Source organism: Mytilus edulis, chromosome 6 (assembly GCF_963676685.1).
Source record: "Mytilus edulis chromosome 6, xbMytEdul2.2, whole genome shotgun sequence".
Taxonomy (NCBI): Eukaryota; Metazoa; Mollusca; class Bivalvia; order Mytilida; family Mytilidae; genus Mytilus; species Mytilus edulis.
Genome location: NC_092349.1, coordinates 45,578,642 through 45,605,364, shown reverse-complemented (window position 1 = coordinate 45,605,364; position 26,723 = coordinate 45,578,642). Strand labels below are relative to the sequence as shown.

The window sequence follows — 26,723 nt, the reverse complement described above, 5'->3', positions numbered from 1 at the left end:
TCCTACCCGATGTATCCGGACCTGTTATTTTTTTAAATCAAAGTATGGATCTTAGTTCTTTATTGGTCAACATTAAAAACTTGTATTGTACCCGTTCCGTTGGTTGCTAACGTTTGATTTTGTCTGTTTGTTGATGGTTTTTCCATTTATAGAATTTTTCTCCAAGTTATGAACGAATGGAAAGTTTAAAAGAATGAATAATAAACAGTTTTAATAAAAACTACATTTCAATAATATTTCTCTGTTTTGGGTTGGCATTAGGGACTGTCTTTTGTTAAATCATTATTAAATAAGATTTTCAAATGTCTGTGTACAAAAAAGATGTTACTTTTAATGAACTTAAATCAACCATTTGTTAAAACATCATCATCAGATTGCATTGATCTTAAACAATGTCATCACTATTTAAAACTGTTTGTATGCACATTGAACGACAAATTTATGTGACGTTTAAAATTTTTTATGACGTCAGACACTCAAGTCAATCCATGTGTTCGTAGATAGATGTTTTTGTGTTCTGTTAAATTGTCCCTTTTAAAATTGTTATGCGATGATGACTGATGTACCCATATTTTGACTATTTTATTAATTGTGACTGTTTATTTAACGCATCATGTAAATATAACGGAATTTGATGAGACTGTTATTAAAGTGAGAGGGTTAGCGCTATAGAACCAGGTTTAATCCACCATTTTCTACATCTGAAAATGCCTGTACCAAGTCAGGAATATGACAGTTCTTGTCTCTTCGTTTTTGATGCGTTTTGTTATTTGATTTTGCCATGTGATTATGGACTTTCCGAAATGATTTTCCTCTGAGTTCATTATTTTTTTGTGATTTTACTTTTTACTTTAAAAAAATACAAATTTCGACAAGCACATTATTAACTTGAGAACATTATATTAAAGGAAGAAAGTAATTCAAATCGCCACATTTGTTTGAGATTTAGCATCTGTGTAATCATGTACGTTCGTTATAGATTCGCTGATATCTAAGTCAATCTCATTGTTGGCAAGTACAATCAAAGAATTCAAGTTACTTTGGTTGTTTTCGCTATTACCTAAATATTTAACATCACTATTCAGTACAGAGTCTAGTTCGTTTGCTTTCTGTGTATTACAGCAATCATTCATAGCACCTTCGCATTTGTTTTCGAATTTTTCGGAGTTTTCAAAGTTATTATGAAAACTAGTCGAACTTTCGTTTATTTCAGCTTTTGAAGTTACTTCTTGGTTAAAAGAAGTATCAGTTATTGTGGTTTTCGGTTTTATCTCATTGGAGCTGTTTTCCTCCAAGATCGTGTTTTTAGAATTGTCAGTCACAAAAGGTAAAATATTAACTTTAGAGTGCAAATTGTTCTCTATTCTTTCTGTGTCTTCTCCTTTTATATCGTTATTTGATGTTAAGAGGGATGACAATGAACTCCCTTGACATTTGTGAATTGTTACTGGTACCTCATAACTATGAGATGTTTGTTTCCAGTCTTCGTTCAGAGGCTGGTATGGATTTAAATATCCATCAGTTAACATTTGCGTACTAGAATCAGACGAATCGTCCGTGTCCCTTTTTGGAGTATGCGTTACATCATATTGATGAGTCTTTTCCTTCCAGTCATCGTCAATTGAATGATAAGGATGAAGATAGCTCGTTGCGTCATCATCTTTATCGAACTCATCTGAGTTTTGGTTTTGGTCTGATTCATGGAGCGACAAATAGCTTCGGCTGACAACTCTTTCAGATCCACGAAAGCTACTGCTGTCACCTTCAGAATGCACGGGAGATAGGTAGCTTGTATTGTCATTAGTTTGTAATGCTTCATTTGCATTGGCTAATTTTTTAGCCTGCCAAGTTCTCATATCAACATTTTCTACTAGCATGGTCTCGTCGATCTCAGCGTATAAACTAGAAGCCGAATCGACATGAGAACGTGTTTGCCTCAGAGAATTGCTCTGATCTTTATTAGGAATCCCCGGCTTTGTTGCTTTGCCTTGATTCTTCTTTCTATATTTTCGAACAAAACTAGTAAGACCTATTGTCAATAAAACGCATCCAATTACCACGGAATAAATAACTATTTCCCGCTGTAAAAGCCCTGAAAGTATACAAATGGCTCATTATTATCTTATTTAAGCACAATTTAACTCTTAATCAGCTCTCTAAAAACACTGTCTGTTTAGGTAACTATACATTTAACATGATACATGTGGTAATTGATGATCAAGATTAGTCAAGAAATTTTGTCTGCTTAACTAACCATGATCGATTTAATACTGAGTCTTAAAAATAAAAGTTTTACTACAATTATCACACAAGCTTAACATTATCAGTGATCAATAACAACAAGGTCAAGATCAGATGAACCCGGGTAAAAAGACATGCACACATGATATTTTTTTCTTTGCACCAGATATAGTTCACCTATAGCTGAAAATATCTTAAAAACCGGCTACACAACAAAAATGATTATTGACCAAAGAATCATGATGATAGAGTCAATGTAAGATAAATCCTGCCAGGCAGAAAAATAAACCTAGCAATAGTTCCAAACACCAAAGATAGTTAACTTATTATATCTGAGTAGAGGACATACCTACAGAAACATAACGATAAACCAATCAACCATGCAAATGAGATCCAAGGCAAAGGAAACATGTCAGAATGACATACACTTTACAATAGTTCTATACACTACACATAATTGACCTGATGATATGTATCTGGGAAACGGTCATAATCACGAACTTCAATCTTGATCAATGATCCATTAAATGAGGTTGAGGTAAGGTGAACCGTGTTTGACTATTGTCTGACGGACACGAAGATGTTACATGGAACCCATATAGGAAATATAATTATAATATGATCGAGTTTCACATGACAAAAGAATCAAATTGTGATGAAGCAGTCGCTGAACCTTGGAATGAGGTAAAAAACAATGATCGTATGACAGACTTGGTTACATAAGATATCTGCGTACAAGGTATGAAGCATCAGCACAACCGCCGTCACTATAGCTATAAAACTCGGAAAAATTAACCAAAAAATGTCAAAATTTATCAAGATATGATTTTACGTTTGTGTTAAGATTGTGACATCAAACTAAAAGTTTTTGTAAAAGTGCTCCACTGTCAAATATATAACGAACAGTTGTAGTTAATAATATTTCTTCCATTTGAAGTCTATCGAGGCGTTGTCTTAAACATGTTGTACAAGATCATACGAATTACTTTTTTGTACATGTTCTGTATTTAGAAATTCAAAATATTAATCTTGTTGATATATGAAGGGTACAAGTCCTATGAATTGCAACTGCCATCATTGTCGTTATTGCGAACAAAATATATATCACTTGTCTTGTGTCATCAATAGTGTAATGTAGCCTGTTGCTTCAAGGACTATCGTTTTTGAGTAGACATGCTATTAATTTTATTGAAAAAATGTCCAAACAATATAACAAGTTAATTTGAAATACTAACCAGTGCTTTCGTTAGGAGGAGTTATGTTTTGGATCATAGTATAAACATTGCTGAAGGACACTGAAGGAACTGTTGTCAAATGTGCTCGTACAGCTGTCAATAAAAATATGAACATGTAGATAATGATAATAAGATACGCACAAACACAGCTTCTAGATTTCAAATAAATACCATCTCTACAACACCAAATTTTACGCTGAATTTTTTCCTGTGAAATAATTTATTTCAGTATTTGTATTTTTCCATGAATTCAACTGAAGAGGTATTTGTATTTCATATTGAGTGACGATTTGTACGAAACAAGACCTCTGGATATACCAGGTACTAAACGCTTTAAAAATATTTTTTTATGACACAGGTTTGCGTTTTAACGAATCTTTGTACTTTTATTTGTCTGTTTGTTAGTCATGGCGTTATGAGTTTATTTCGATCTATGAATTTGACTGTCTCTCTGGTATGTTTCGTCCCTCAATGTATATAACATCTAAAGTGTAAAGACCATCAAAATGAAAATAGATATTTTATAAGATGTAACGTGTTATTGCCCAATATGCAAGCTTTACTGTCAATTTTGTAGTTATATGCTACTGAAGTGCATCAATAAATACATGTAATAAACACATACCGGTGCTCCATACCCACTCTGATGTACTTGTCTGTATTGGTTCTGTAGTAATTGTCTCATTTAAACACCCATGAACATGATCACATCTAGAAACATAAGATAAATAAACTCATCATAGATACCAGGACTAAATTTAGTATATACGCCAGACGCGCGTTTCGTCTACAAAAGACCCATCAGTGACGCTCGAATCCAAAAAAGTTAAAAAAAAAAAGTCAAATAAAGTACGAAGTTGAAGAGCATTGAGAACCAAAATTCCTGAAAGTTTTGCCAAATACAGCTAAGGTGATCTCTGCTTAAGGTAGAAAAGCCTAAGTATTTCAAAAAATTCAAACATTTGTAAACAGTAAATTTATAAATATAACCATATCAATTACAATTCATGTCAACACAAAAGGTGATGACTACTGGGCTTGTGATACCCTCGGGAAAATAAATCTCCACCAGCAGTGGCATCGACCCAGTGGTTGTTAATAAACCCATCATAGATACCAGGACTAAATTTAGTATTTACGCCAGACGCGCGCATTGTCTGAATTTACGACTCTCAGTTTATCTTCAATAACAATGTACTATCATATCTCGTTATCTTTTGCATAACTTAACAAACCTATGAATGTAAGGTGCGACATGATGAGTAAGATCTGCTTACCCTTCTAGAGTACATAAATTTACCAGCAGTCGTTTTAGCGATGCTTGTTGCTCAGTCTTATGTTTTCTATGTTATGCTTTTTGTACTATTGTTTGTATGTAGGCCTTTTCATAGCCATTGCGTTGTCATTTTATTTTAGACTAACAAGTTTCAATTTTCCCTCTGATATCCTGACCTCATTTAAGAATTAATGATACAGAAGAAGATTTAACTTTTTTTCATTTGTCTACTCAAATCAAATTATGTCGTTTAATTAAAATCTGATATACAAGATATGTAAATGATATAATGTCACTCAATATCCAAGAAAATGTTTGCATCTAATGTACATGTTTACTGTGAACTTGCAATTAAGCATAACTATATATACTATTAAACCTATGGTGTTTACTTTATATCTTGATTTCCCTCCTTGTTATTGACTATACAGTGCAATATATGGAATACAAAATGGTTAAATAAGAGTAGCATTAGATTCTTTTTCAGTTTCGAACACTTTTGTATTCTATGAAATAAATACAGATTAAAACGAGATCAAGTAAGAATAATCTGTAAAGGATTTTTTGTAGCTCGGACAACACAGAGAAACTTTGAAAAAATCCCTCTAAAAATCATAATTGATTTTCAGATACAGTCAAATTTAAAGTATGCATCCGCGTGGTAAAGAAATTATTGTCTCCTCTCACAGGGTGAAATAGGAAAGTCATACACCCACATCCTCATTGTTGGTCGTAACCAAGCGTTGACCATGTGATCATTTTGTTTTCCTCGTTAATCCTTCTGTAGCTACATGTTCTGTTTAAAAAAATAAAGTTTCGAAAAAGGATTGTCGTAGTGTTGATTAAAACATGCATTTCTGATGAACTAATTATAATATCTTCTTTTTTTATGTAATTATACCTTTGGTAAGATTCACATTTGCATTGATTTAGACATTGTTTTCCGTACCAATTGTCTTCACATGGTATACAAGAATTCCCACCATTTCGATTGATGAAACCAGTTTGACAAACTATCAAATGATAAATTACGTTTATAACTTTTAAGTAGTAGACACATGTTTAAGGTAGTTTACAGAATTCACGTCTTTAGCGATGATTGATATAGCATTTAAAATGAATCTACTTCATTTTTCATATTTTTCTTTACTCATACACATCTTTGTTCCTCAGTCCTTAGTCTGTATGAACAGACCTGTTGTCCTGCGTCCTTCAACATCTGATTGCATATGTTTGCCTATACGTTTGATATATTACACATTGAAGTTCATTAAAACTTTGAAACACATATATTAACTCGTTCAACTTCGAGATATGAGTCAACCAGGGAAAACAGCCATATAATATCAAGATGGAAGTCGGATTGGCTTTAAGAATAATTTCACACAATTTCGATCTTTCTTATATGTTTGGTATTAAGACAACAGTTTTGCGGACAATGTTGCATATATTATACATGTATAGGAACAAAAAAATAAATGAATTAACCCTAACGAAAATCTGAATGTTTGTATAGAAAAACTCTTTTTTCTGTTACCTGGTTTATTTGTATCTTATTTTGTCTTCGAGAGAAAGTCTACGGAAATTAAAAAAAAAACAAAAACGCAGTGACATGCTATTCATTTGACATTCATAAAGTATGAGAACAAACCAGATACTCATATTATCTCCAATCATTGTATTCATTATATATCAGCCTCCCTAATACTTTAAAAGTTTCTGCGTACAATATGGTCATAAATACTTACCTACACAACTTCCATTTATCAGTTCATAGTTGTAACAACAACAAGTCAGATTTCTGGAACAAAAATAGATTTTAAAATGGTTTATTGGGATAGCTACTTAATTATGTTTGTTAAAATCAGGCATCAGTTACTTAAGTACAGAACTAGTTAATGTACATCATACGGTAAGAGAAAAAAAAATATCCTGGAGTAATTAATTTTTCTTTTAAAGGTTTATAATATAATACTGTAAATTCAGAAATAATTGCGTGCATTTATTTTTGTGAATTTTGTAACAACGATCTCAAATGTGAGATATTTATTACGATTTCGGGACGTCAAATCTGCATACAATTATATATATATATATTTAGCAAATAATAAATACGAGTTCTTATTATTATGATAACTGCCCAGTCACATTATTTAATATAAATTAAAACCTCGCAACAATTTCTGAAAAAAAAACCCAGTATGCATTTCTACATCGATCAAGACTAATTATGAATTCATTGATTTATTTTTTATTATAAAAAAGAAGATGTGGTATGATTGCCAATAAGACAACTGTCCACAAGAGACACACATGACACCGACATTAATAACTATAGGTCACCGTACGGCCTTCAACAATGAGCAAAGCCCATACCGCATAGTCAGCTATAAAAGGCCCCTATAAGACAATGGAAAACAATTCAAACGAGAAAACGAACGGCCTTATTTATGTAAAAAATGAACGAAAATCAAATATGTAACACATAAACAAACGACAACCACTGAACTACAGGCTCCTGACTTGGACAGGCACATACAAATAATGTGGCGGGGTTAAACATGTTAGCGGGATCCAAACCCTCCCCCTAACCTGGGACAGTGGTATAACAGTACAACATAAGAACGAACTATAAAAATCAGATGAAAAAGGCTTAACTCATCGGATGATGGACAAACATACAAGTGGACGTGGCCGAGTACTTGTACATCCCGACAAAAAAATAAACACTAGAAGCAGATCTGAGAGTACTCGCAGTTATCTGACTGCTAGTTCAAAGCCACTAACAACTAATAAAAAAATCATGCATCTAAGACTAAACTATCAATACAATGGATTTAGTGTAAAACGTCATAAACAGTCAGAGAAAAACATGACCTTGTGCAATGCCAAGTTATAGGTATCGACAGATTGTAGATCCATGAATGTTTATACGCAAATAACATACTAGTAATATTTAGTTTGCTTTTAATTACTGAATCAATATTTTTACCAATAAAAACAACATTCAATGATCTTATTACAGTGTTGAATCGGTAACCTTTCAGAATAAGTTTATTTAAAGGAGCGATAAGTTTACAAGGATCATTTCTAAATTTCCGGGCACGGTTAACAACATTTCCGTGAAAATGAGGATTTGCTATCCCGTTTGAAATAAGTTTTCTACAGGTACAACAAAATTTCAAAACCAAATCGAGCTGTGAAATATAAACACCTGTAGATGGTACCAAAGGAACATCACCATCTAAAAATAGAAAACTAACAATAGATAACGAAAAATCGTCCCTTTTGTCGTAAATTTTAGTGTGGAGTTTCCCGTTTAAAACCGAAATATGTAAATCCAGGAAAGGACAGTTATTTCTAATAAATTTGATTTATTTAGAGTAAGTTCCTTGGAGTAAATTTCAGCAGTATATTGAGAAAATTCTTGATTATTTAACGAAAAAATATCATCAAGATAACGGTAAGTGTTGTTGAATTTATCAATTAAATGCAATTTCGACGGGTCTTTACTGAGTTAAGTCATAAACTGTGATTCGTAACAGTACAAAAACAAGTCTGCTATTAGAGGGGCACAGTAAGTGCCCATGGGGATACCTACAACCTGTCGATAAACTTTGTTGCCGAAACGTACATAAATATTATCAAGGATAAAATTAACAGCTTCAATCATCTCCTCACACCTCCAGTAAGTATATCTCGCATATTTACCTTTCTCATTAGAGAAGAAGGCTTTAAAATATATTTGCATTCAGCTTCACCAAACGACCCATTTAATTAAATAGAAAAACTTTTGTTTAATAAGATAGTGTGGAAGTGTAGTGTAGAGAGTAGAAAAATCAAAACTGATAACAGAATCAAAGGACCATCAAAAGCACGTAATTTATCTAAAACATCCAAAGATTTTTTTACACTCCAAAAATGGTTTATACCACTATGTTCATATATTTTATTACAACAGTTTATGATAAGCTCTTTCATAGTTGTTAAAGAAGTTGTTAAGAGCACCGAAAGATAAGTTGTAGAACACTTACTGGAGGCCAAGATGAAACGATATTTAAATGTTAATTTGTGTACCCAATACATAAGTACGGAACTTCAAATGTTCAGAAGAAGCCTTAAGCTTTGATGTGGTAGTTATATGTTAGTTTACTATATGACTCTCTGTGGAGCGGATGGACCTGAATGTAGATGAATTTAAAATTTCATTCTTAAGAACGTCCGTGTAGTATTTACGACATACCACCACCACATTGTTGGCTGCTTTGTCGGCCGGTACAAACACAAACCGCTTTGAAAGTTCTTGAAGTTTATTTCTTATTCTGGAAATAGGTGTATTATGTTCTCTATTATTTACTTCTCAATTATTTTCAAAATGTTATATTCTCTTATCTACCACATTCATACATTTATTTAAATAAGAATCAAGAGATTTTTTATCAGATTTTTCCCGTTTACACCACTTTTTACAAAACGAGGAAAGAGCATCTTTGGTGACTTGACGACACTCTTTCCAATCAATTTTAGATGGAGGACGATATTTTGGTCCTGTTTTCAAAAAGTTTTTAACCTCTCTGTCCTGGACGATATAGAGGTCCCCTGTAATAACATGGCCAAAGGGAACATATCTAAACTTCGACGATTCACAGTTTCAAGTTAAGGGAGTATTAGTATCTATATTCACGTCTGATGTAACCGACGTATAATTAAAAATTAAACTTCACCTGGTTTTTTGTATGTGTATGAAATTATAGGTGGTTTTATGTTATCAAAATAGGCAGGTATAAAGTTTTGAACAGTAGAGTAATTAAATATACTAGATAAGTTGATATAATCAAAACTTCTGCTTATATATCTAATTTTCAGAAAATGACGATTATAATCTTCAGGTTTGTCGACACGCAGGAACAGCCTATGGAGGCAAAACGCTTTAATTATACGAGAATATTCATACAGTAGGCTGAAGAAAGAGATGGTGTCACACTCTTTGAAAATATCGTATAATTTACTAATGGGTTTTAGACCCAGTTTACATAATAATTGATGCCTACCATTGTTTTAAATATAGATAGGAGATTACCCAGTGTATAATTTATATGATGTTTGACTCGTTGATTTCGATTGATACGTTTCCCATGAGACCTATTATTTCGTGGTTTTTTTTATCAATTATATTCATGATGTCAATAGAAGAAGTAGTAGATATGTTCCCTTGTCCAAGTATATTGTTATTTAGACCCAGGGGATAAGCTGTATGAAGTCGTTTAATCCAAGACAGTTCGATAATTTTACGGGAATCTTCAAATTGTTTATGCGACTGCCCTTGTTGTTTCTGGACCGTTTCGAGCGATTGAAATCTAATAATTTAATATTGTGGTTGTGTTTACCTAAATGTTGATAAATTATACTTTTGAATTTCTTAGGTTTTCGAAAGCGGTATAAATAATCCTGTGTTCGTTTAAAAAAACTCCTGTTTGTTCTACATATTGTATACCACACTTTGGCTTTGTTCATGTTACCAGATAAATGAGGCTTTGGGATTTTCATGTTATCTCAAAGGAAAAGGAAAGCGAAAAAGCTCTCCCGTTCACTGTTGGCCTTATAGTATTATCAGAAGATAATCTAGAACAGGTTTGTCATTTTCTGGCATTTCTCGGAAATATTTGTGAATATCTACGTGCATTTTTATTGAATAATCTGGCTGCAGCAGCATTGCCACCTTTAACACAATTATAAAAACTGTTAAATTTAGATGGGGAATTTCAATTGACGGCGGTTGAATTAATATTTGGAATAAGGTTTGTAGAGCACGCGAATATCCTTGAAGGATTGGTGTTAAGTGTTTTCTTTATAAGTCTGGGAATAGTATACTATTTAACTTGAAACGATTTTTCCTGTACACCAACAAATATTCTAATTACTACACCATTTTACCCATAGGATTATATATAGATGCACTTTGACCTGAACTTTGTTAACTTCCGAATATGGACTGTACTTTAACGGACATATGCAATTTATAGTGTTGTTATCATTTATACAGCACTGAGTCTATATCACTGCTGATGGACATTGTGGACTATCGGATAGAGATGTTATCATCAGTTCAATATTTAGTACTGATGTGATTTAAAACAACACCTTTTGTGTTTTATAAATGCACAATTATAAATTTATAGATATTAAGAAACTAAAGTTTCAAGTTCCTCAGGCAAAGTTGACTTTAGATGGATTTGACTTTTTTTAAGGCCTTCTCTGGTCACATAACTCTTCAAACGTTTCGGTACTTTTTCATACATTGCTTACAAATATTCGGCTTTTAGTGTTCCTGATGAAGGTAATCACACGCATGAAATCCATAAGTGTTTATTTTTGAAAAAATTTTGTGTGAAGAAACCAATTTTAACATACTTTGCCATTACTTCAATCAATACTCGAGAGAAGTTCCATATGAGTTTGATTAATTGACAATTAATATGGAAATGAAGGTAAAAAGTGCTTATTGGAAAAAACCGAGCAAAATTCCAACTAATTAAGGATGGATTGAAAAATATATCATATTGATATACAAATGGTTGGCTCAGGGTATTTCCTGGTCGTAGCAATAAAATAACTAATGATTTACTAATGAAAATATATGACATACCCATTACATTTTGTACACACGCCTTCGTCTTCCTCATTGAGGCTATTTACAATATTACAAAAATCCCATATTATTAAAATAAGAAACACCAATTTGAACATTTTAATAAGATTAATCAGGAAATTTTTAGAAAGTTACTAGCGTCAGTCATATAATTGTTTATGGATTTGAAGGGATACAGGATATGCAATGAGGAAGCATTTGTCGAATATAAGTACAAAAATTTGTCAATAAATTGTATATGTATATATAATTGTAAAAATCAGATGTGGTATGATTGCCATAAGAACCTAAATGCCACAGATATTGCCAACTATAGGTCACCGTACGGCCATCAACAATGAGCAAAGCCCATACCGTATATTCAGGTATAAAAGGCCCCGAAATGACATTGCAAAACAATTCAAACGAGAAAACTAACGGTCTATTTCATGTAAAAAGAATGAACGAAAAACAAATGTGTAACACATAAACAAACGACAACCACTGTAGACTTTGGACAAGCGCATACATACAGAATGTGTCGGGAATAAACATGTTAGCGGGATCCCAACACTCCCCTAATCTAGGACAGTGGTGTAACGGTGCAACATAAGAACGAACTATAAAAATCAGTTGAAAAAGGCTTAACTCATCAGATGGATAAAAATGCAAATATTAAAATTCAAGTGGACGTGGCCGTGTATTTGTACATCCCAACAAAAAAAGACACTAAGTACAGATCTGAGAGTACGTGCAGTTACTAAAAGCTAGTTCAAAGCCACTAACAACTAATAACAAAATAATGCATCTAAGACTAAATAATCAATTGGTATGTTTTTAGCTTTCCTTACTATTTTGAAAATCAAATTAGCTAATGTACGTAATCATATAAGGACTGTACAAAACAATAAACAAACAACGCATATTAGCATCAGCAACAAACCAAAACCACTAAACAACAGGCTCCTGATTTCAGACAGACACCAGTATAATATGGTGGGGTTACACATGTTAGGGGGCGCCCAAGCCTGCCTGCCCTTGGACAGTAACTCAACAGTACTAAAAAAGACTAATCAAAGGGTAATAATAGTAATACGTCTAACAAAAACACTAAAACAGTCTATAAAATACGAAACTGCTAATTGTATTTATACCGGATCGTCTAGAATACGCGCTGATAAAGAAACAAAACATAAAAATATTAAGATTTTGATTTTTTTTAAATTTGTGATTTTGATTGTTTTTGTAACTGACTATGCATGTTGGGTTTTGAAGGCCGTACGGTAACCAATTTCATTTCATTTGGTCTCTGGTGGAGAGTTTGGTAATATTATAATTATACCACATCTTCTTATTTGTATATGCATATCATTCATGGTTTTCAGAGGTACATGTATCAGGCTTATAATTTGATACGCTAGACGCGCGTTTCGTCTAAATAGGACTCATGAGACCAGTGACGCTCAGATTAAAAAAAAGTTAGAAAGCCAAACACGTATAAAATTGGAGAGCATTGAGGAAATTTCAAAAAGTTGTGCTTAATACGTCTAAGGTAATCTATGCCTGGAATTAGAGGATCCTGTGTATTTCGAATAATTCATAATTTTTCAAACAGTGTCTCTAGGGCACATGAACAAATGCATTTAGTTACATGTATCTCTAAGTTACATGAACAAATAGTTTATCATAGCTATAGGGTACATGAACTAGTGTCAAGTGTACCTCTAAGGTTTGCGAACAAATAGTAACGCGAACAACAAGCGTGTTCGTAAAAAAATGCATTTTGACCCAAACTGCCTTTCATAGGAATAAATCTTGACTGAATTAATCAATAGTTTGAAATTTTGTTTCCAATAACTGAGTTTATACTAAATATATTCTTGCCTTTGTATTTTTTTTGGGCATTTTTCAGAAAAGTTAGAAGGTTACCAGTGTTAATGTGGCTAGCATGATTATATATGATTGGGGAGTTAGCACCGGCGCAATATGGATGTTGGACTTGAAGGCGTCAATATTTAGATCCTGCAACATGTGTGATTAAAATGTTGTAGTTACAATTGGTTTGATAAAGATATAAGTAATGATAGGAACAAACTGATCTTCAACAAAGAGAGATATTTTTGAGTGAACTAAGTTAACTTAAGATGAAGGATTATTGCTCGTTGAGAACTGTGTTGGCAAATGAAGGTTACAGAAAAGGCCGTGGTTTTTTTTACCTTTTCATCTTTTCAATATTCTAACTGGTGTGAAAAGTTTGTGACTTGCAATGTCCGAGAAGATAGCTGTCAGTTTGTGTTGGTTTAAATGGGAGTTCATAACAGTCAATTACAAACATAAGTTGTTCAGAGAATAATTTTTTTATTGTCGAGAATGTTTGTTCGTTGGTCTTTTTTGGCGCATGCGATAAATAACTAATGGCTTCTGTTTAAATGGCAGCAGATTATTGATAGAGAGGTAATGGAAAATAGGTGATGTATAATGACGTTGACCATAACTTCGTCAACGTCGACAAGTTGAAAATGTTCATAACGTTCCCCAAGCTATAGGAAGGACTAGATCAAATACCGATACCATATTTTTTTTCATTGCAACCAAATGGTGTCGAAGTTCCCAATTGTTAGAGCCAGTCCTCTTCTTGTTGTTTGGTGTGGAGTGTTAATCCTGTGGTTTATGTTTTTGATGATTCGAACTAGTATAGAACGTTAAGGATTGTTCGACTGATTGAAATTGTTGAAAACTATTTGCCTTGGTTTTGATGTCTGGTCTATTGCGTACATACGTTTGAACAAAACACAACCTCAAAGAAAACATACAAAATGATCTATGAATTATTGCAGTAGTTTACCAATGTTCAAATCGATCAAAATGACAAATTCAGATTACAAACAAAACTGAGAAGATGACATGAAATCAAAGATATTGAGATGATTCATAATATGTAGTAACACTGCTAAAACTTTTTATATGGCTGCCTATGGCATTTTTATTTCAGAGGTATGGTGTGGAATTTTACACGACACATTGCCTGTTGTTTTTAATATTTTGAAGGACAGACCCAGTATACCAGTTGACTGCAAAAACACCTTAGCAATAAAAAACTACACATGGCACATGACAAATATAACATTCGTAAGACTATCATCAAGAAAGAACACACCCCAGATCGCTTACATTTTATTTGGATTTTGCATCTGTGTAATCTTGTACGTATATATTAGTTTCATAAAGAATTGAAGCACCCACAATTACGTTTTGAACCTCCAATGAATTACAGTTAATCGGGACATTTTCATTTTTACACAAATCACTTTCACCTATCTGGTCAAGTTCATGCTCTTTTCGAGAATCAGATTCTTTTGAATGTTCAATTTTATTTTCAGAGCTGACAGCTATATCTGTTGTTTTGATTTTTGAAGGCATTAATAAAAAATCCTTATTGTTATTTACTGCGTTAGCTATTTGTTGGGGATTTACAGAAGTCTGAGTATTTCCATTATTTAACGACTGATTTTGGTTTAAAATATTCACTGTGTTTTGTAAATTGTTATCTATTCGGTCTTCTTTGGTGTCAACTTGAAGACCCTCTTTTGGTAGGAGGGAGGACATGGAATGTCCTTGACATTGATGAATTGTCACTGGTACCTCATAACTATGTGAAGTCTGTTTCCAGTCTTTGTCTAGAGGTTGATATGGATTAAGATAACCATCAGTTATCATTTGTGTACTAGAATCAGACGAATCGTCAACTTCTATGCTCGGAGCATGCATTACATCATATTGATGTGTCTTTTCTTTCCTGTTCTCATCAATAGAATTGTAGGGATGAAGGTAACCATCAGTTATCATTTGCGTACTAGTATCAGATGAATCGTCCACTTCTATGCTCGGCGCATGCGTTACATCATATTGATGTGTCTTCTCTTTCCAGTTCTCATCAATAGAATTGTAGGGATGAAGGTAACCATCAGTTATCATTTGCGTACTAGAATCAGATGAATCGTCCACTTCTATGCTCGGCGCATGCGTTACATCATATTGATGTGTCTTCTCTTTCCAGTCCTCATCAATAGAATGGTAGGGATGAAGATAACCAGAAGCATCGTAATCTTTATCGAACTCATCTGAGTTTTGGTTTTGATCTGAATCAAGGAGGGTTAAATCGCTATTGTTAACATGTTTTTCAGAACCATGAAAACTACTACTCCCTTCTGAATGAATTGGGAATATATAGCCTGATTTGTTGATATCTCTTAATTTTGACTGATCATTAGCTATATGTTTAATCTGTGGAGTTCTTATACCAGCATTTTCTACCAGCTTGGTCTCGTCAATTTCATCGTATAAACTAGAAGGCGAATCGACATTAGAACGCATTTGTCTCAATGAATTGCTTTGTTTTACATTACGAGATCCATGCTTTGTTACTTTGCCTTTACTCTTCTTCCTGTATTGTCGGACAAGACTAGTAAGGCCAAGTGCTAGTAAAATGCCGGCGATGACTGAGGAATAAATAACTATTTCTCTTTGTAAGAGCCCTGAAAGTATAAAAGATATGTCATGCCTATCATATAAAATCACAAATTTAAAAACAATACCTGTCTCAGGTAATACAGCTGGTACATAAAATCACTATTTATGTTATAATAAATCACGATTATCACGATAATGGTAAAGAGCATTAAACAAGGCAAAAGATACATAAGGTATTCAATGATCAAATAATGTCCATTATTCTAATAGGGAAAGTATACTTAGGCATCCGCAAAATTTGCAATGTACAAGAACATTATTGCATAAATGATTTACCAGTGTACATTAGTAATACATTTTTGTACATCTTTGTGTATCTAATTATATTTGAAACATTTAACACAATGTTGGTCATGTTGATGAATGAAAATATCTACGAAATACTATATAAGCTTAAATCCATCAAATTCCAATCAAACATAGAACATGTAGAATATACCATTCATTTAAAACCATTCTAATCATTAGAAAATACTGACAAACATACGAACATTTAGCAAATTCGGCGGTATTATATTTCTGTAATAGTCTTTTAAAATTCTTGTAATCAATTTGACGTTTTAGATTGGAGTCTTGAGATAACACAAAACTGAGTCAATATGAAATTGTCACATATTGATATATGAATGTAACTGCTATTTCAGGAGCAAACTAAAGAAGTTGTCGGCGTGGAAAAGTTAACGGAAAAGTTTGTGATGACTCAATAGTAGGGTGCATCAGCAAAAGAGCCACGTTTTATTCTAAATTTAAGGAATACGACTAGAAGTGATTCGTCACATAATTTGTTGATATAATAAACCAAAAAGAAATTAATTTTGAAATACTAACCAGTGCTTTCTTTGAGAGGAGTTATGTTTTGTATCCTCGGATTAGCAGTACTGAAGGTTATATACGTTGTTAAATTCTCTTTCACTGTAAATTAAAAAAAAGTAGAACGAATACATAAATCATAGACATTATCAATGAAATATAAACACAACATCTAGTTTGACTCTGATATATTTTTCTATATTAATTATATTGTGTTTCTATAAATGTGTATGCCATCTAATATGCAATGGTACTACATATAAAAAAAAACGTTTCAGAAGTAGAAATATGTTTTAACCTCTGGTATGAAAAGTACGCAGCTAATTTTGCTTTGTATTTGTTTCTTCACTTTCTTAATTGGCATGCTAGTAAGTCCTGGAGACTTCATAATAAATTACCAGTGTTCCACACTAACTCTGTCCCACTAACGAACTCTGTTACGGTCGTCTGGATTGGTTCTGTTGTTAATGTTATATTTACACAACCATGAACATGATCACATCTACAAATATAAATAACATAAAACATTGTCTGAATTATATACTCTAAGTATATCCCCAATTACAATGCACCATTGATCTTTCATGGTTTCTTTTAAAAATTAAAAGATTTTTTAAACTGAGAACAAGAATAAGTACACCCCTTGTCAGCTGTCTATCGTTGAATTGTGTAGGTTTATCCTCAACCTGATTCTGATCATTTCAAATTAATGTTGATGAAGTGACCTGCAAAATTATGTTCCTTGCAATTTAGATTTTTTCCCCTCTTAACTTTGTTATTATGTCGGTATGTTGGATGGGTACTATTGGAATTTAGATTCCCAACAACTGTGCTCATGAATCTCTACATATACGATAAAAACAATTTAACCCATATAATTGAACCGGATATAATAGATGTAAAATTGAAATGTATATCTTTGAATCGAATAAATGCAAGTTCGTTGTTTACGCTCATCAAAATTCTTACATTGAAAAGAACAACACCAATTACAGCAATAGAACAAAAAAATCAATTTTCGAAAACGTTTTGAATTCTACAAGGTGCAAAAGATTGTGTACTCATATGGAGGAGCATGCATATACAATTTTTCCTTAAGACAAAAACAAAAACAAAAACATATCCATTAAAAAAATCTTTAATTTCACTGTGATATATGGTGATTGTGTAATCTCAAACAATAATCCAAATTTAATCAAGTACTCGCAACTCGTATATCACAGTGAACTGAGATGATCATAACGAATCTTAGCAGGTTCATATCTGCATCTGTTCCTTGATACGGACTAAACTTGACGAGACGCAACTAAAATGTATGACACACGTCATGATGTTAACATCCTCAAGTTTCATCAACAACATACCATCTGCGCAATTGTAAATTGTTTAGATTAATTAAGTTATCAATTTGGCTCCTAAATATCACACTGTAAGAATTTTGTCAGTAACATGGAGGTGCTTTTCATGAAAAAAAAAAGACGAATAAGGGATATGAGGCAAAGACGGATAGAATCTACATTACATTATTTAATGGCTACATCGGAAAATCATAAAAGACGTGTATGTGTGTAAAACCAATGCCTGTGTTTTCGCCTTTAAGTGATATATCTATTGCAGGGACAAGTTTGGTAAACTTGCATATCAGGAATGTTTATCTTAATGTGGGATTTAGTCTTGCTCCTTTATGCACTTCAATCAGTTATTTTTTCAGTTTTACCTTAATTTCTTTGTTATGAATGGATTAACGAGACATGAACAACCAGTCGGTTAAATACTGTTTTGCCTTATTATGTAAGCCTCGCACTAAATAGAGAACGTATCATGTATACTTGAGACGTAAAAATATTGACCAAAAATCAAAATACGTGTAGTAATTAGTTCTGTAAATGATGACATGAATAATTGGTGGGTATCGAGGAACTATGACCTGCGTTGGGTTAGGAATTATGGTAAAGCATATTCATGTACAGTAAATGTCATATTCACCATGCACTTGGCATTGTTATGTACGTCCAAAATTAAACTGCTGTTTGCTCAAGATTGGTACACTACGTAACGCTGTACATTTATTATGAGTATAAAAGCAAGAGAAGATGAGCTGGCGACAATTTTTCCGTAGAAGGTATCCCCTACATGTCAATCAATAAAAGTGTTTTACTCAATAATTGAATTTATCAGAAAAAAAACATTGGCGTACATTGGACTAAAATAGATATTTTTTGGTTTTAGAAAATAATACCTTTGAAATATACTACAACTGCAATTCTGAAGACATTGTCGTCCGAACCGATTCTCTCCACATGGAACACACGATGTACCATTTGGTCTGATGAATCCATGCTGACATGCTATCAAATGACAAAATAACGTCGTTAACTTTCTATAACACGTAATATTCATGATTGTAAGTACTTTTCACATTTTATTTCTTTAATTTTCTTAATAATGCTACATTCTATGCATGTAATTGTTGACGAAACATCACCAAAATGATTATCATTTTACCTAAAATAAACAGAAGAAACGTTTTCATACATTTAATACATACAGCTTTCGATATGGTTCAGAACATGAACCTTGCAATGTTCTATGAAAACAATGATAGTAATTATGTGAAGATGAAGAGGGAAGTTGTGGACGTTGGGTTTCGCTTTATTTTAAAGGATTGATGCAAACATATAAAATTTTATAAATAGCCTATATAATACAAACTTGATAATCTATTATCAGAAGGAACCTATCTCTTTATAAACATAATTATAGATTATGTGATAAGATAATTGCAGGACATTATTGAAACCAATATATTTCGATATGGTTCAGAACATGAACTTTGCAATGTTCTATGAAAACAATGACAGTAATTGTGTGAAGATGAAGAGGGAAGCCATTGATAAAGGATTGTACAAATTCATGCAAGATACAGTCACAGAAATAACAGATTTATCCATTGAATCACCAGCAGTGATGGTGATTCATGGCTATGTACATTCTGTATATACAACTCGTCTAAACATCAACCAAACAATGTTTCGCAAAAATGTTTGTTCTTCCTCGCCTGGATTCGAGATATGCCTAATCGCCTGCACTGTATATATATATATAAAATGACTGAATAATAGTCAACGATAAATCTTACGGGGCGATGGATCATATAATCATGATACAGTACACTACAAAATATAATATATAACAAGTCTAAAAGAGTACAACATCACCAAAAATAGCAATAAAACGAACAATATGTTATATATTTCGGATAACAGATAGCCTTCATCAGTAAGTTCACGATGTAAAATGAATCATGTCAATCTATTCTGATTATATTATCACAATCTTAAACATTATACAATAAAACAGCCAAAGCGAACATAAGAGACGCTGGTACAATTTAAAATTTCCAAACACGATCGAACCTGGTGTAATATTTAAAATATGACAACAATAGAGCAATTGCAACAGAGATTGTGTATTTAAACATCCCAAATATATAGTAATCTGATTATTAGAAAAATGAGTAATACATTTTTACTAAGGTTAAATCCCTGCCAACTCTGTAATTAAAATTACAAATATGTAGTATAATTAAAAAAATCCTGAAATGTGTAAGATTCCAGCACGGAAGCCGGAGTTACTTGACACAAGTGATGGCAGGAAAAGAATGGATGGTGATGGAAGGAAAAATGAGTGATTCTTCTATGTTTTTTCATTAGTGCCATCTCATACATACTGCATGCCTCATCGACACTGAAGAGTGTAGACAACATTCTGGATTTTGCAAGTTACATAACAAAATATCGTGTGCACAGACCCAGTAGAGTGGCAAGTGAATGTTTAAGTATTCAGTATGTGTTGGCGAGTCAGACATAGTCTGTTAACACATGCCTTGCACTGTACTATAGTTGAATCGCTTACAAATAAGTCTTTCAGACTAGCTGGTCTCCGAAAGCTAAGACAGTAGGATCGGGAAAGATTTTGGATAATTTTAGGTGATTGGCAATACTTTACCAATTGGCACGGATCAGATGTGAAAGGTTAATAAAGGCGGGATTGTATGTTAAAACAAATTGAATTATTTTGCTGCACCTCTTCTGTTTGTACTGTAACAGGTAATTGCGGCTGTTATTGTTAGCACACGTAAACCCCTTATATATGTCCCATTTCTTATAACCTCGTTTGATAAAAAATCTGCGAAGTTCCTGTAACCGTAGAGTAACAGCCTCCTCAGAGCAGCAAATCCGCTTTTCTCTTAGAGCTTGACTGTACGGGATAATTTTTTGTACAGTGTTTGGGGTGACAGCTTTGGTGATAAAGGTCTGATTTTAATCTGTAGGTTTACAGGACAGGTCTGTTGATATGACCCCGTCCTTTATAGATGTAGACTAAATCGTGCAATTGTGTCTAAGAAAGAAATCTTGGAGTCGGATACTTCATATTTAAATTTAATATATTATATATATATATACTTCCATAAACTTACATTCACAATTACCAGAAATCAGTTCGTAATTGTAACAACACGTCTCAACACTGAAATATAAAGTAACATACATAAAACAGGTTGTGCAAAGTCGTTAAAAATTAAATATATGTAGCATTAAATTTACATGTTAAAAATGTCCAAGTTAGAAACAATGTAGTAAAAAGTACACTTACTATGGAGGTAAAAATTGTAAAAAGGGTAGGAGAAAAATTTTATTTATGAAGATAATAACTTTTGTTTGAGTTCATGTTGGTTCGTGTATATTTTCCAAAGAACTGCCAAATTCAGTAAGTAAGTCAATCGTCAGTTTCTTAATTTATAGTTTTTAATTATTCGGCGTGCTAGTTTGCATTAATGTCCTGTTAACACAATCTTAAACTTAATCTATTGAGATCATTTTAAAACTATATCGCAAGTAAATTTATTATACTAATGAATTAAAATAAAGGCGCTCGTTTTGGCCTCAGAAGAACTCTTTCATAGACTTAAAATTGTCTTTCTTCAGTCTGTTGTAATAACTGTAACGTTGTTATGAACCTGACCTCACAGTTAAGAACTTTCATTTCAAAATATAACAGTTACAGACAATAATGATAAAACATTCAGTAGAATAAATTAAGTGACACATAGCTGAGAGGATGATAGATTATATATATTTAGATTGGTATCCTTCGACAAAATATTTTAAACTCTAGCTCCGCCTCAGGTAACAATCTACTGTATCACGCTCTCAGTATTGTGTTATGTATATAATAACTAAGACGTCTGTGCAGAGTTTGTATTTTGATTATTCTATTTTATTCAGTGTCAAACTTGTTTACGAAATTTCTCAGTTGTGTTTGTGGTGTAGACGACGTATTATTTAAGAATTGAATGCTTCTTTTTGTAACTTCATTGGGGTGTAAAAGCGTTGACCGAAGAAAATTTTGTATGAAGTGAGGAAGCGCCTCATTCTAAAAATGTGTGCACGGTCAACGTTTTTACAACCCTATGAAGTTACAAAAAGAAGCATTCAAAATTTATAATTACAATCTTTTTTAGCTAGGATCGTGAAAACACGATGTTATCAAGTTTTTGTTTAATTCACCTGTGTATTTTATTGTGGGACCTCGTGTCATCATGAATGATAAATTGTAATGTGTAATGAAGTTGATTTAGGAATAACGGGAGATTGCAGTGTAGCCAATCAGAATAACGTATTATAACGAAACATACATCTAATGTAATTATTTGTTAATAAGAAAGGTGATGTTGACTAAATCCAACTCAATTGTTCGAATCGTCATATTCCTATGTATATGGTGTTTATCCAATGAACAACTTTTGAGATCGTAACATTTTCGTCATCAACTTTGAGATTAGTGAAAATCATTTGTGCGTTTAGGGACGTCGTCACTTCTGTTTCCATCGATCGGTTGAAAAGTACGTGATGCTATATTACATGAATTTTATGTCAAATAAAATTCGTATTGTTGATTATCACCACTGCTGTCATTAGGGACATGTGAATAAATTCCGACAGAGCAAATATTATGTCTAGATAACCTGCATAATGGCGATCACAATGACTTTTGATGGACTGAATTATTGAAGGATAACAACAGGCAATTACATTATCTAGTAAATGACGTTATAAAGGCAACCAAAATCCACGCACTTTTCCGGTGTCGGCATACAGCATGTTAGCCCGTGATTGTATTACACATACATTTTATTTGTATTTAATATTTAATACTCCGGTTTCAAACGCATTATCAGAACCATCAACTGACAGACATCATGTCATCATTATTGGTCACAGTTCCCCCTCCTGGTCTGTATTACCTCACATCTACTTAAGATATATGCTAGAGTGTACATGTATTTTATTTGGCTTTTTCAATATCAAACAACCCATCAACCCTCAAAGCTATAATTTCCCGGTCAGAGCTCTTGTGATTATGTTGTCGGTGTCTCACGATGACACTGGAATGATATTGAGAAAGCCAAATGATATTTACTATTTCATTAACCTTGAGACAGCGCATCTTATTGGCTGATATGGGAACAGCAAACGAGGTCGTGTTCTAATGTGTGTTTAAGTTAATATTGTACATAATCTTTCTTCTTGATGCTCTACAGAACAAAATATGGAAAGTGTTTGGGACGAAATTAACACGAAAAATATGAAGTATTTTATAGACCAGCTGATTATAACTAAGTATTGAATTATATACATTTATCTGTATTTAGATAATGAAAATATTGGAGGAATGATAAAACAGTTAAAAATGTGATTTCCCTGAAAACCCGTTAAACCTATATTGTACATGACTGACCAGATTTAAAAAAAAAGAAAAAGATGTCAGTCAAGCATTTGAAAATCCTACATTGAGAGACATTTTATTCATTCGACAAACACCGAATACGAAACACATTTATTTGATAAAACTGAAGTGGACGTTACTGAGAAAATACTTAATATCAGGCTTATAATGAACAGCATAAGTTTAAATTATTTTTTCGTCAAAATAATATTTATACCTTAAGTTAAAAAAATGGCAGTAGAAAGTATTGCTCAAGTGTAATAGTTATATATATGTCCTGGCAAGCCAAGTCCGCTGTCGGTGTAGAAATTTTCATAAAGTACTGTAACGACAAAGATTGGGAGAGAACTAAGCCATACAGTTACAAACAAACACTTATCCGTTCAGTTTCATGGTTCTTGTTTGTAGAGATGAAAATAATAAAATATAGATTAATTTAAAAAGTATGACATACCCATTAGAATCTGTGCACACACCTTCGTCCTTCACATTGAGACCATTTACCACAGTACATAATTCGTATATAACTAAAACAAACTGAACCAATTTCAACATTTTGAACTGTACTTTCCACTTGTTTTTATCATGAAATGTGATTTGTGTCTGTTGAGTTATTGTGTATGGTACGGAAGTAATACAGGATGCAGTGAGGAAGAATTTGTCGAATGAAAGTATTATCTAATCAACTAATCAATATATTTGTCATGTAGAGTTATTCTCATACATGTGAAATGGGTCTTTTTGGTATATAAGTAAATCAAACGATATTCTATGGTTTTGACGATTATATTACCAAAATACAATGTTTTAACATAAATAATAGTTTAATAAACCTTTGAGTATCTGTTGCATATATTACAGACAAATTGTAATTCGAATGAAAAACAAAACTCAAATCAGCGTTATTTAGAACATTCAATACACATACACTATAGAATGTTCATTCAGTTTCGTTACGAAATCTCTCATGTAATTCAATAAAAACTTAACTAATATTTAAAAAAAAATATTTGATAAAACATTAGTATCTTTTGTTTCAAAACATTGAATAGGCTATTTAGAATATCTAAATAATGACAAATACATTCTGTATAACTGATTTGCTTAAACTCGCAAATCGGCAAGGCAAATAGTCCATGACATTAACGATTAATTTATTTCTATGACATAAGATTTTACTATAAATTATGTGCTTGCCTCTTTTTGAGCTAGTTCTTTAGTTAACAGGAGCATTTCACAAAATACAATAAAATGATACATCAGAGATTGAAAACAAAATATATACGGTAAGACCTGACTCGTAGGAAATATTTCAAATAATTATCATCATATAATTATATTACACTACTTTGATATAAAAATATCATCACACAAACCTGTAACTGAAATATTCTATTTATAATATACTCTGAAATATCATATATGCCACATTTTTTCTACATGGAGTATTCTCAAAATACTGGTATCAAGATATACGTAAAGTTTAAATCATGACACTATCTGACTATATACTTAATGAAATAATCTAGCTTCTTTACAAAATAACGATTATTCAGTTCTTCTATCTTGTTGTTTTAAACATGCAATCTGAAGAGAATTTACTCAAAAACAGCAAAGTTTAGTAAATCTATCAATTCATGTCAAAATATTACTAAATAATTGTAACGTACGTTGTCGTTTCAAATAAAGGTAAATGTATAGTCTGAAAATATTATCCGTAAATTCATGATTTCTAAATAATAATATATACACAAATAATCATATTCTCCAACCAATGTTCAGGTTAATTTTACCAAGGGAGAACAAAGTAAAACTCAAATGAATCACCGATCTAACTAGTAACCCATAGAAAAAAAGTTCAATTTCAAAATTTAAACAATACGTGAATTTAATACCAAATCAAATAAAAAGGGATTAATATCCTTTAGTAAAACATTTTGCCGGAATGATACATGTAAACTAATGTAAATTACTACTTGAAAAATTACTCTGCTACAATTCAACAAATAAGCTGCTGTCAATTTTGTTAGGAAAAGGTTTGATTTAGGTTCAAATCAGTGTGAGCGACATCTAGATACATATTATGTTTTTTGTTTATTTTTTCCACAATTATATGTTTAAATAATGTTGAAACAATGAAAAACAAGTTTTATTCTCGATAAACTGAAAGTGTGTGTAAAAGGTTCTACAGCTTGATAATGTCGACATAAATATTATAGCAGTAATAATATTAAATTTACAAAAATTTACAGATTAATAATAAAATAAAAACAATTCCTGATTAAGGATATGCATACTTGAATTGTATGTTAACGCTGGCGACGCTCATTGACATAGAATATAAGATCTATATCCCGTTAATGTGTTTCCCTCATATCGTCAAATCCGGCCTTGTTTTGGACACATCGATGATATTTTTTCCACTTGTTATGAAAGTGCAGATAATTTATGAATTTCATAAACAACTTTAAGCATTGTTTATACCTATTTTGAACAGAATAAAAATAATTCGATTCTATTCGAACATCTGTTTTGAGAATATACTACTAATGTTTCATATATTTTAAGTTTGTTTCATATATTTTAAGTTTATTTCATTTTACTCATCTGTTCTTATTATGTAACAAAAATGTCTCTATTTGTAGCTTACAACCCTCCCCCTTTCCCCGATTTCTCCATTATTTTTAGCGTTATTTGCGTACGCAATACAAACCTGTGTATATGAACTATATGCATATACTATTGCCAATACTACATCATGTACACGTAGACCAGGCATAAACATGGAACAAATGTGTGAGCATGTTTGCTATACATTTTTGACATATTAAAACAAAAACAAAAACAAAAATATCGACATTTTGATCCAATTACTCTCGTCAAGGTTTGGTATTTTTCATTTAGTTTATGACATCCATATTGCATTACATACATAAGTCTAATATGGTATACATTGGGAAAAGTATACTAACTTCTGAAAGTCACGTTGACAACATACAGAAACTCGTCCGAATTAAAATACAATTAATACATATTCAAAATAAATTGGAAATTTTATAATCTGGTGACTTTTTAATGAAGAATAATGCTAATAATAAACAAACACGCATTATATTGGAAAATAAATCGTACGAGTCTATTGATAAACCAACCATAATTCACAATAAAGAAACGACAAACACAGAGTACATATTAAAAAAAGTATGAAATCAAA

At 32.2% G+C, this 26,723-nt stretch overlaps 2 protein-coding genes across 2 annotated transcripts; both read right to left on the bottom strand.

The window, feature by feature from the left end:
• Window positions 1-826: 826 nt before the first annotated feature.
• LOC139527754 (probable serine/threonine-protein kinase DDB_G0278845) lies at window positions 827-11,491 on the bottom strand. The gene is made up of 6 exons (XM_071323393.1): window positions 11,399-11,491; window positions 6,501-6,553; window positions 5,654-5,765; window positions 4,102-4,187; window positions 3,477-3,569; window positions 827-2,092 (listed from the first exon to the last, which is right to left on the bottom strand). Exons 5-6 carry the CDS (start codon window positions 3,511-3,513, stop codon window positions 921-923), a joined length of 1,209 nt encoding a protein of 402 aa, XP_071179494.1. The 5' UTR covers window positions 3,514-3,569; window positions 4,102-4,187; window positions 5,654-5,765; window positions 6,501-6,553; window positions 11,399-11,491; the 3' UTR covers window positions 827-920.
• Window positions 11,492-14,554: 3,063 nt separating this feature from the next.
• LOC139526420 (uncharacterized) lies at window positions 14,555-24,064 on the bottom strand. The gene is made up of 6 exons (XM_071321567.1): window positions 23,964-24,064; window positions 21,201-21,250; window positions 18,960-19,068; window positions 17,119-17,222; window positions 16,739-16,822; window positions 14,555-15,915 (listed from the first exon to the last, which is right to left on the bottom strand). Exons 1-6 carry the CDS (start codon window positions 24,062-24,064, stop codon window positions 14,555-14,557), a joined length of 1,809 nt encoding a protein of 602 aa, XP_071177668.1.
• Window positions 24,065-26,723: the final 2,659 nt, after the last annotated feature.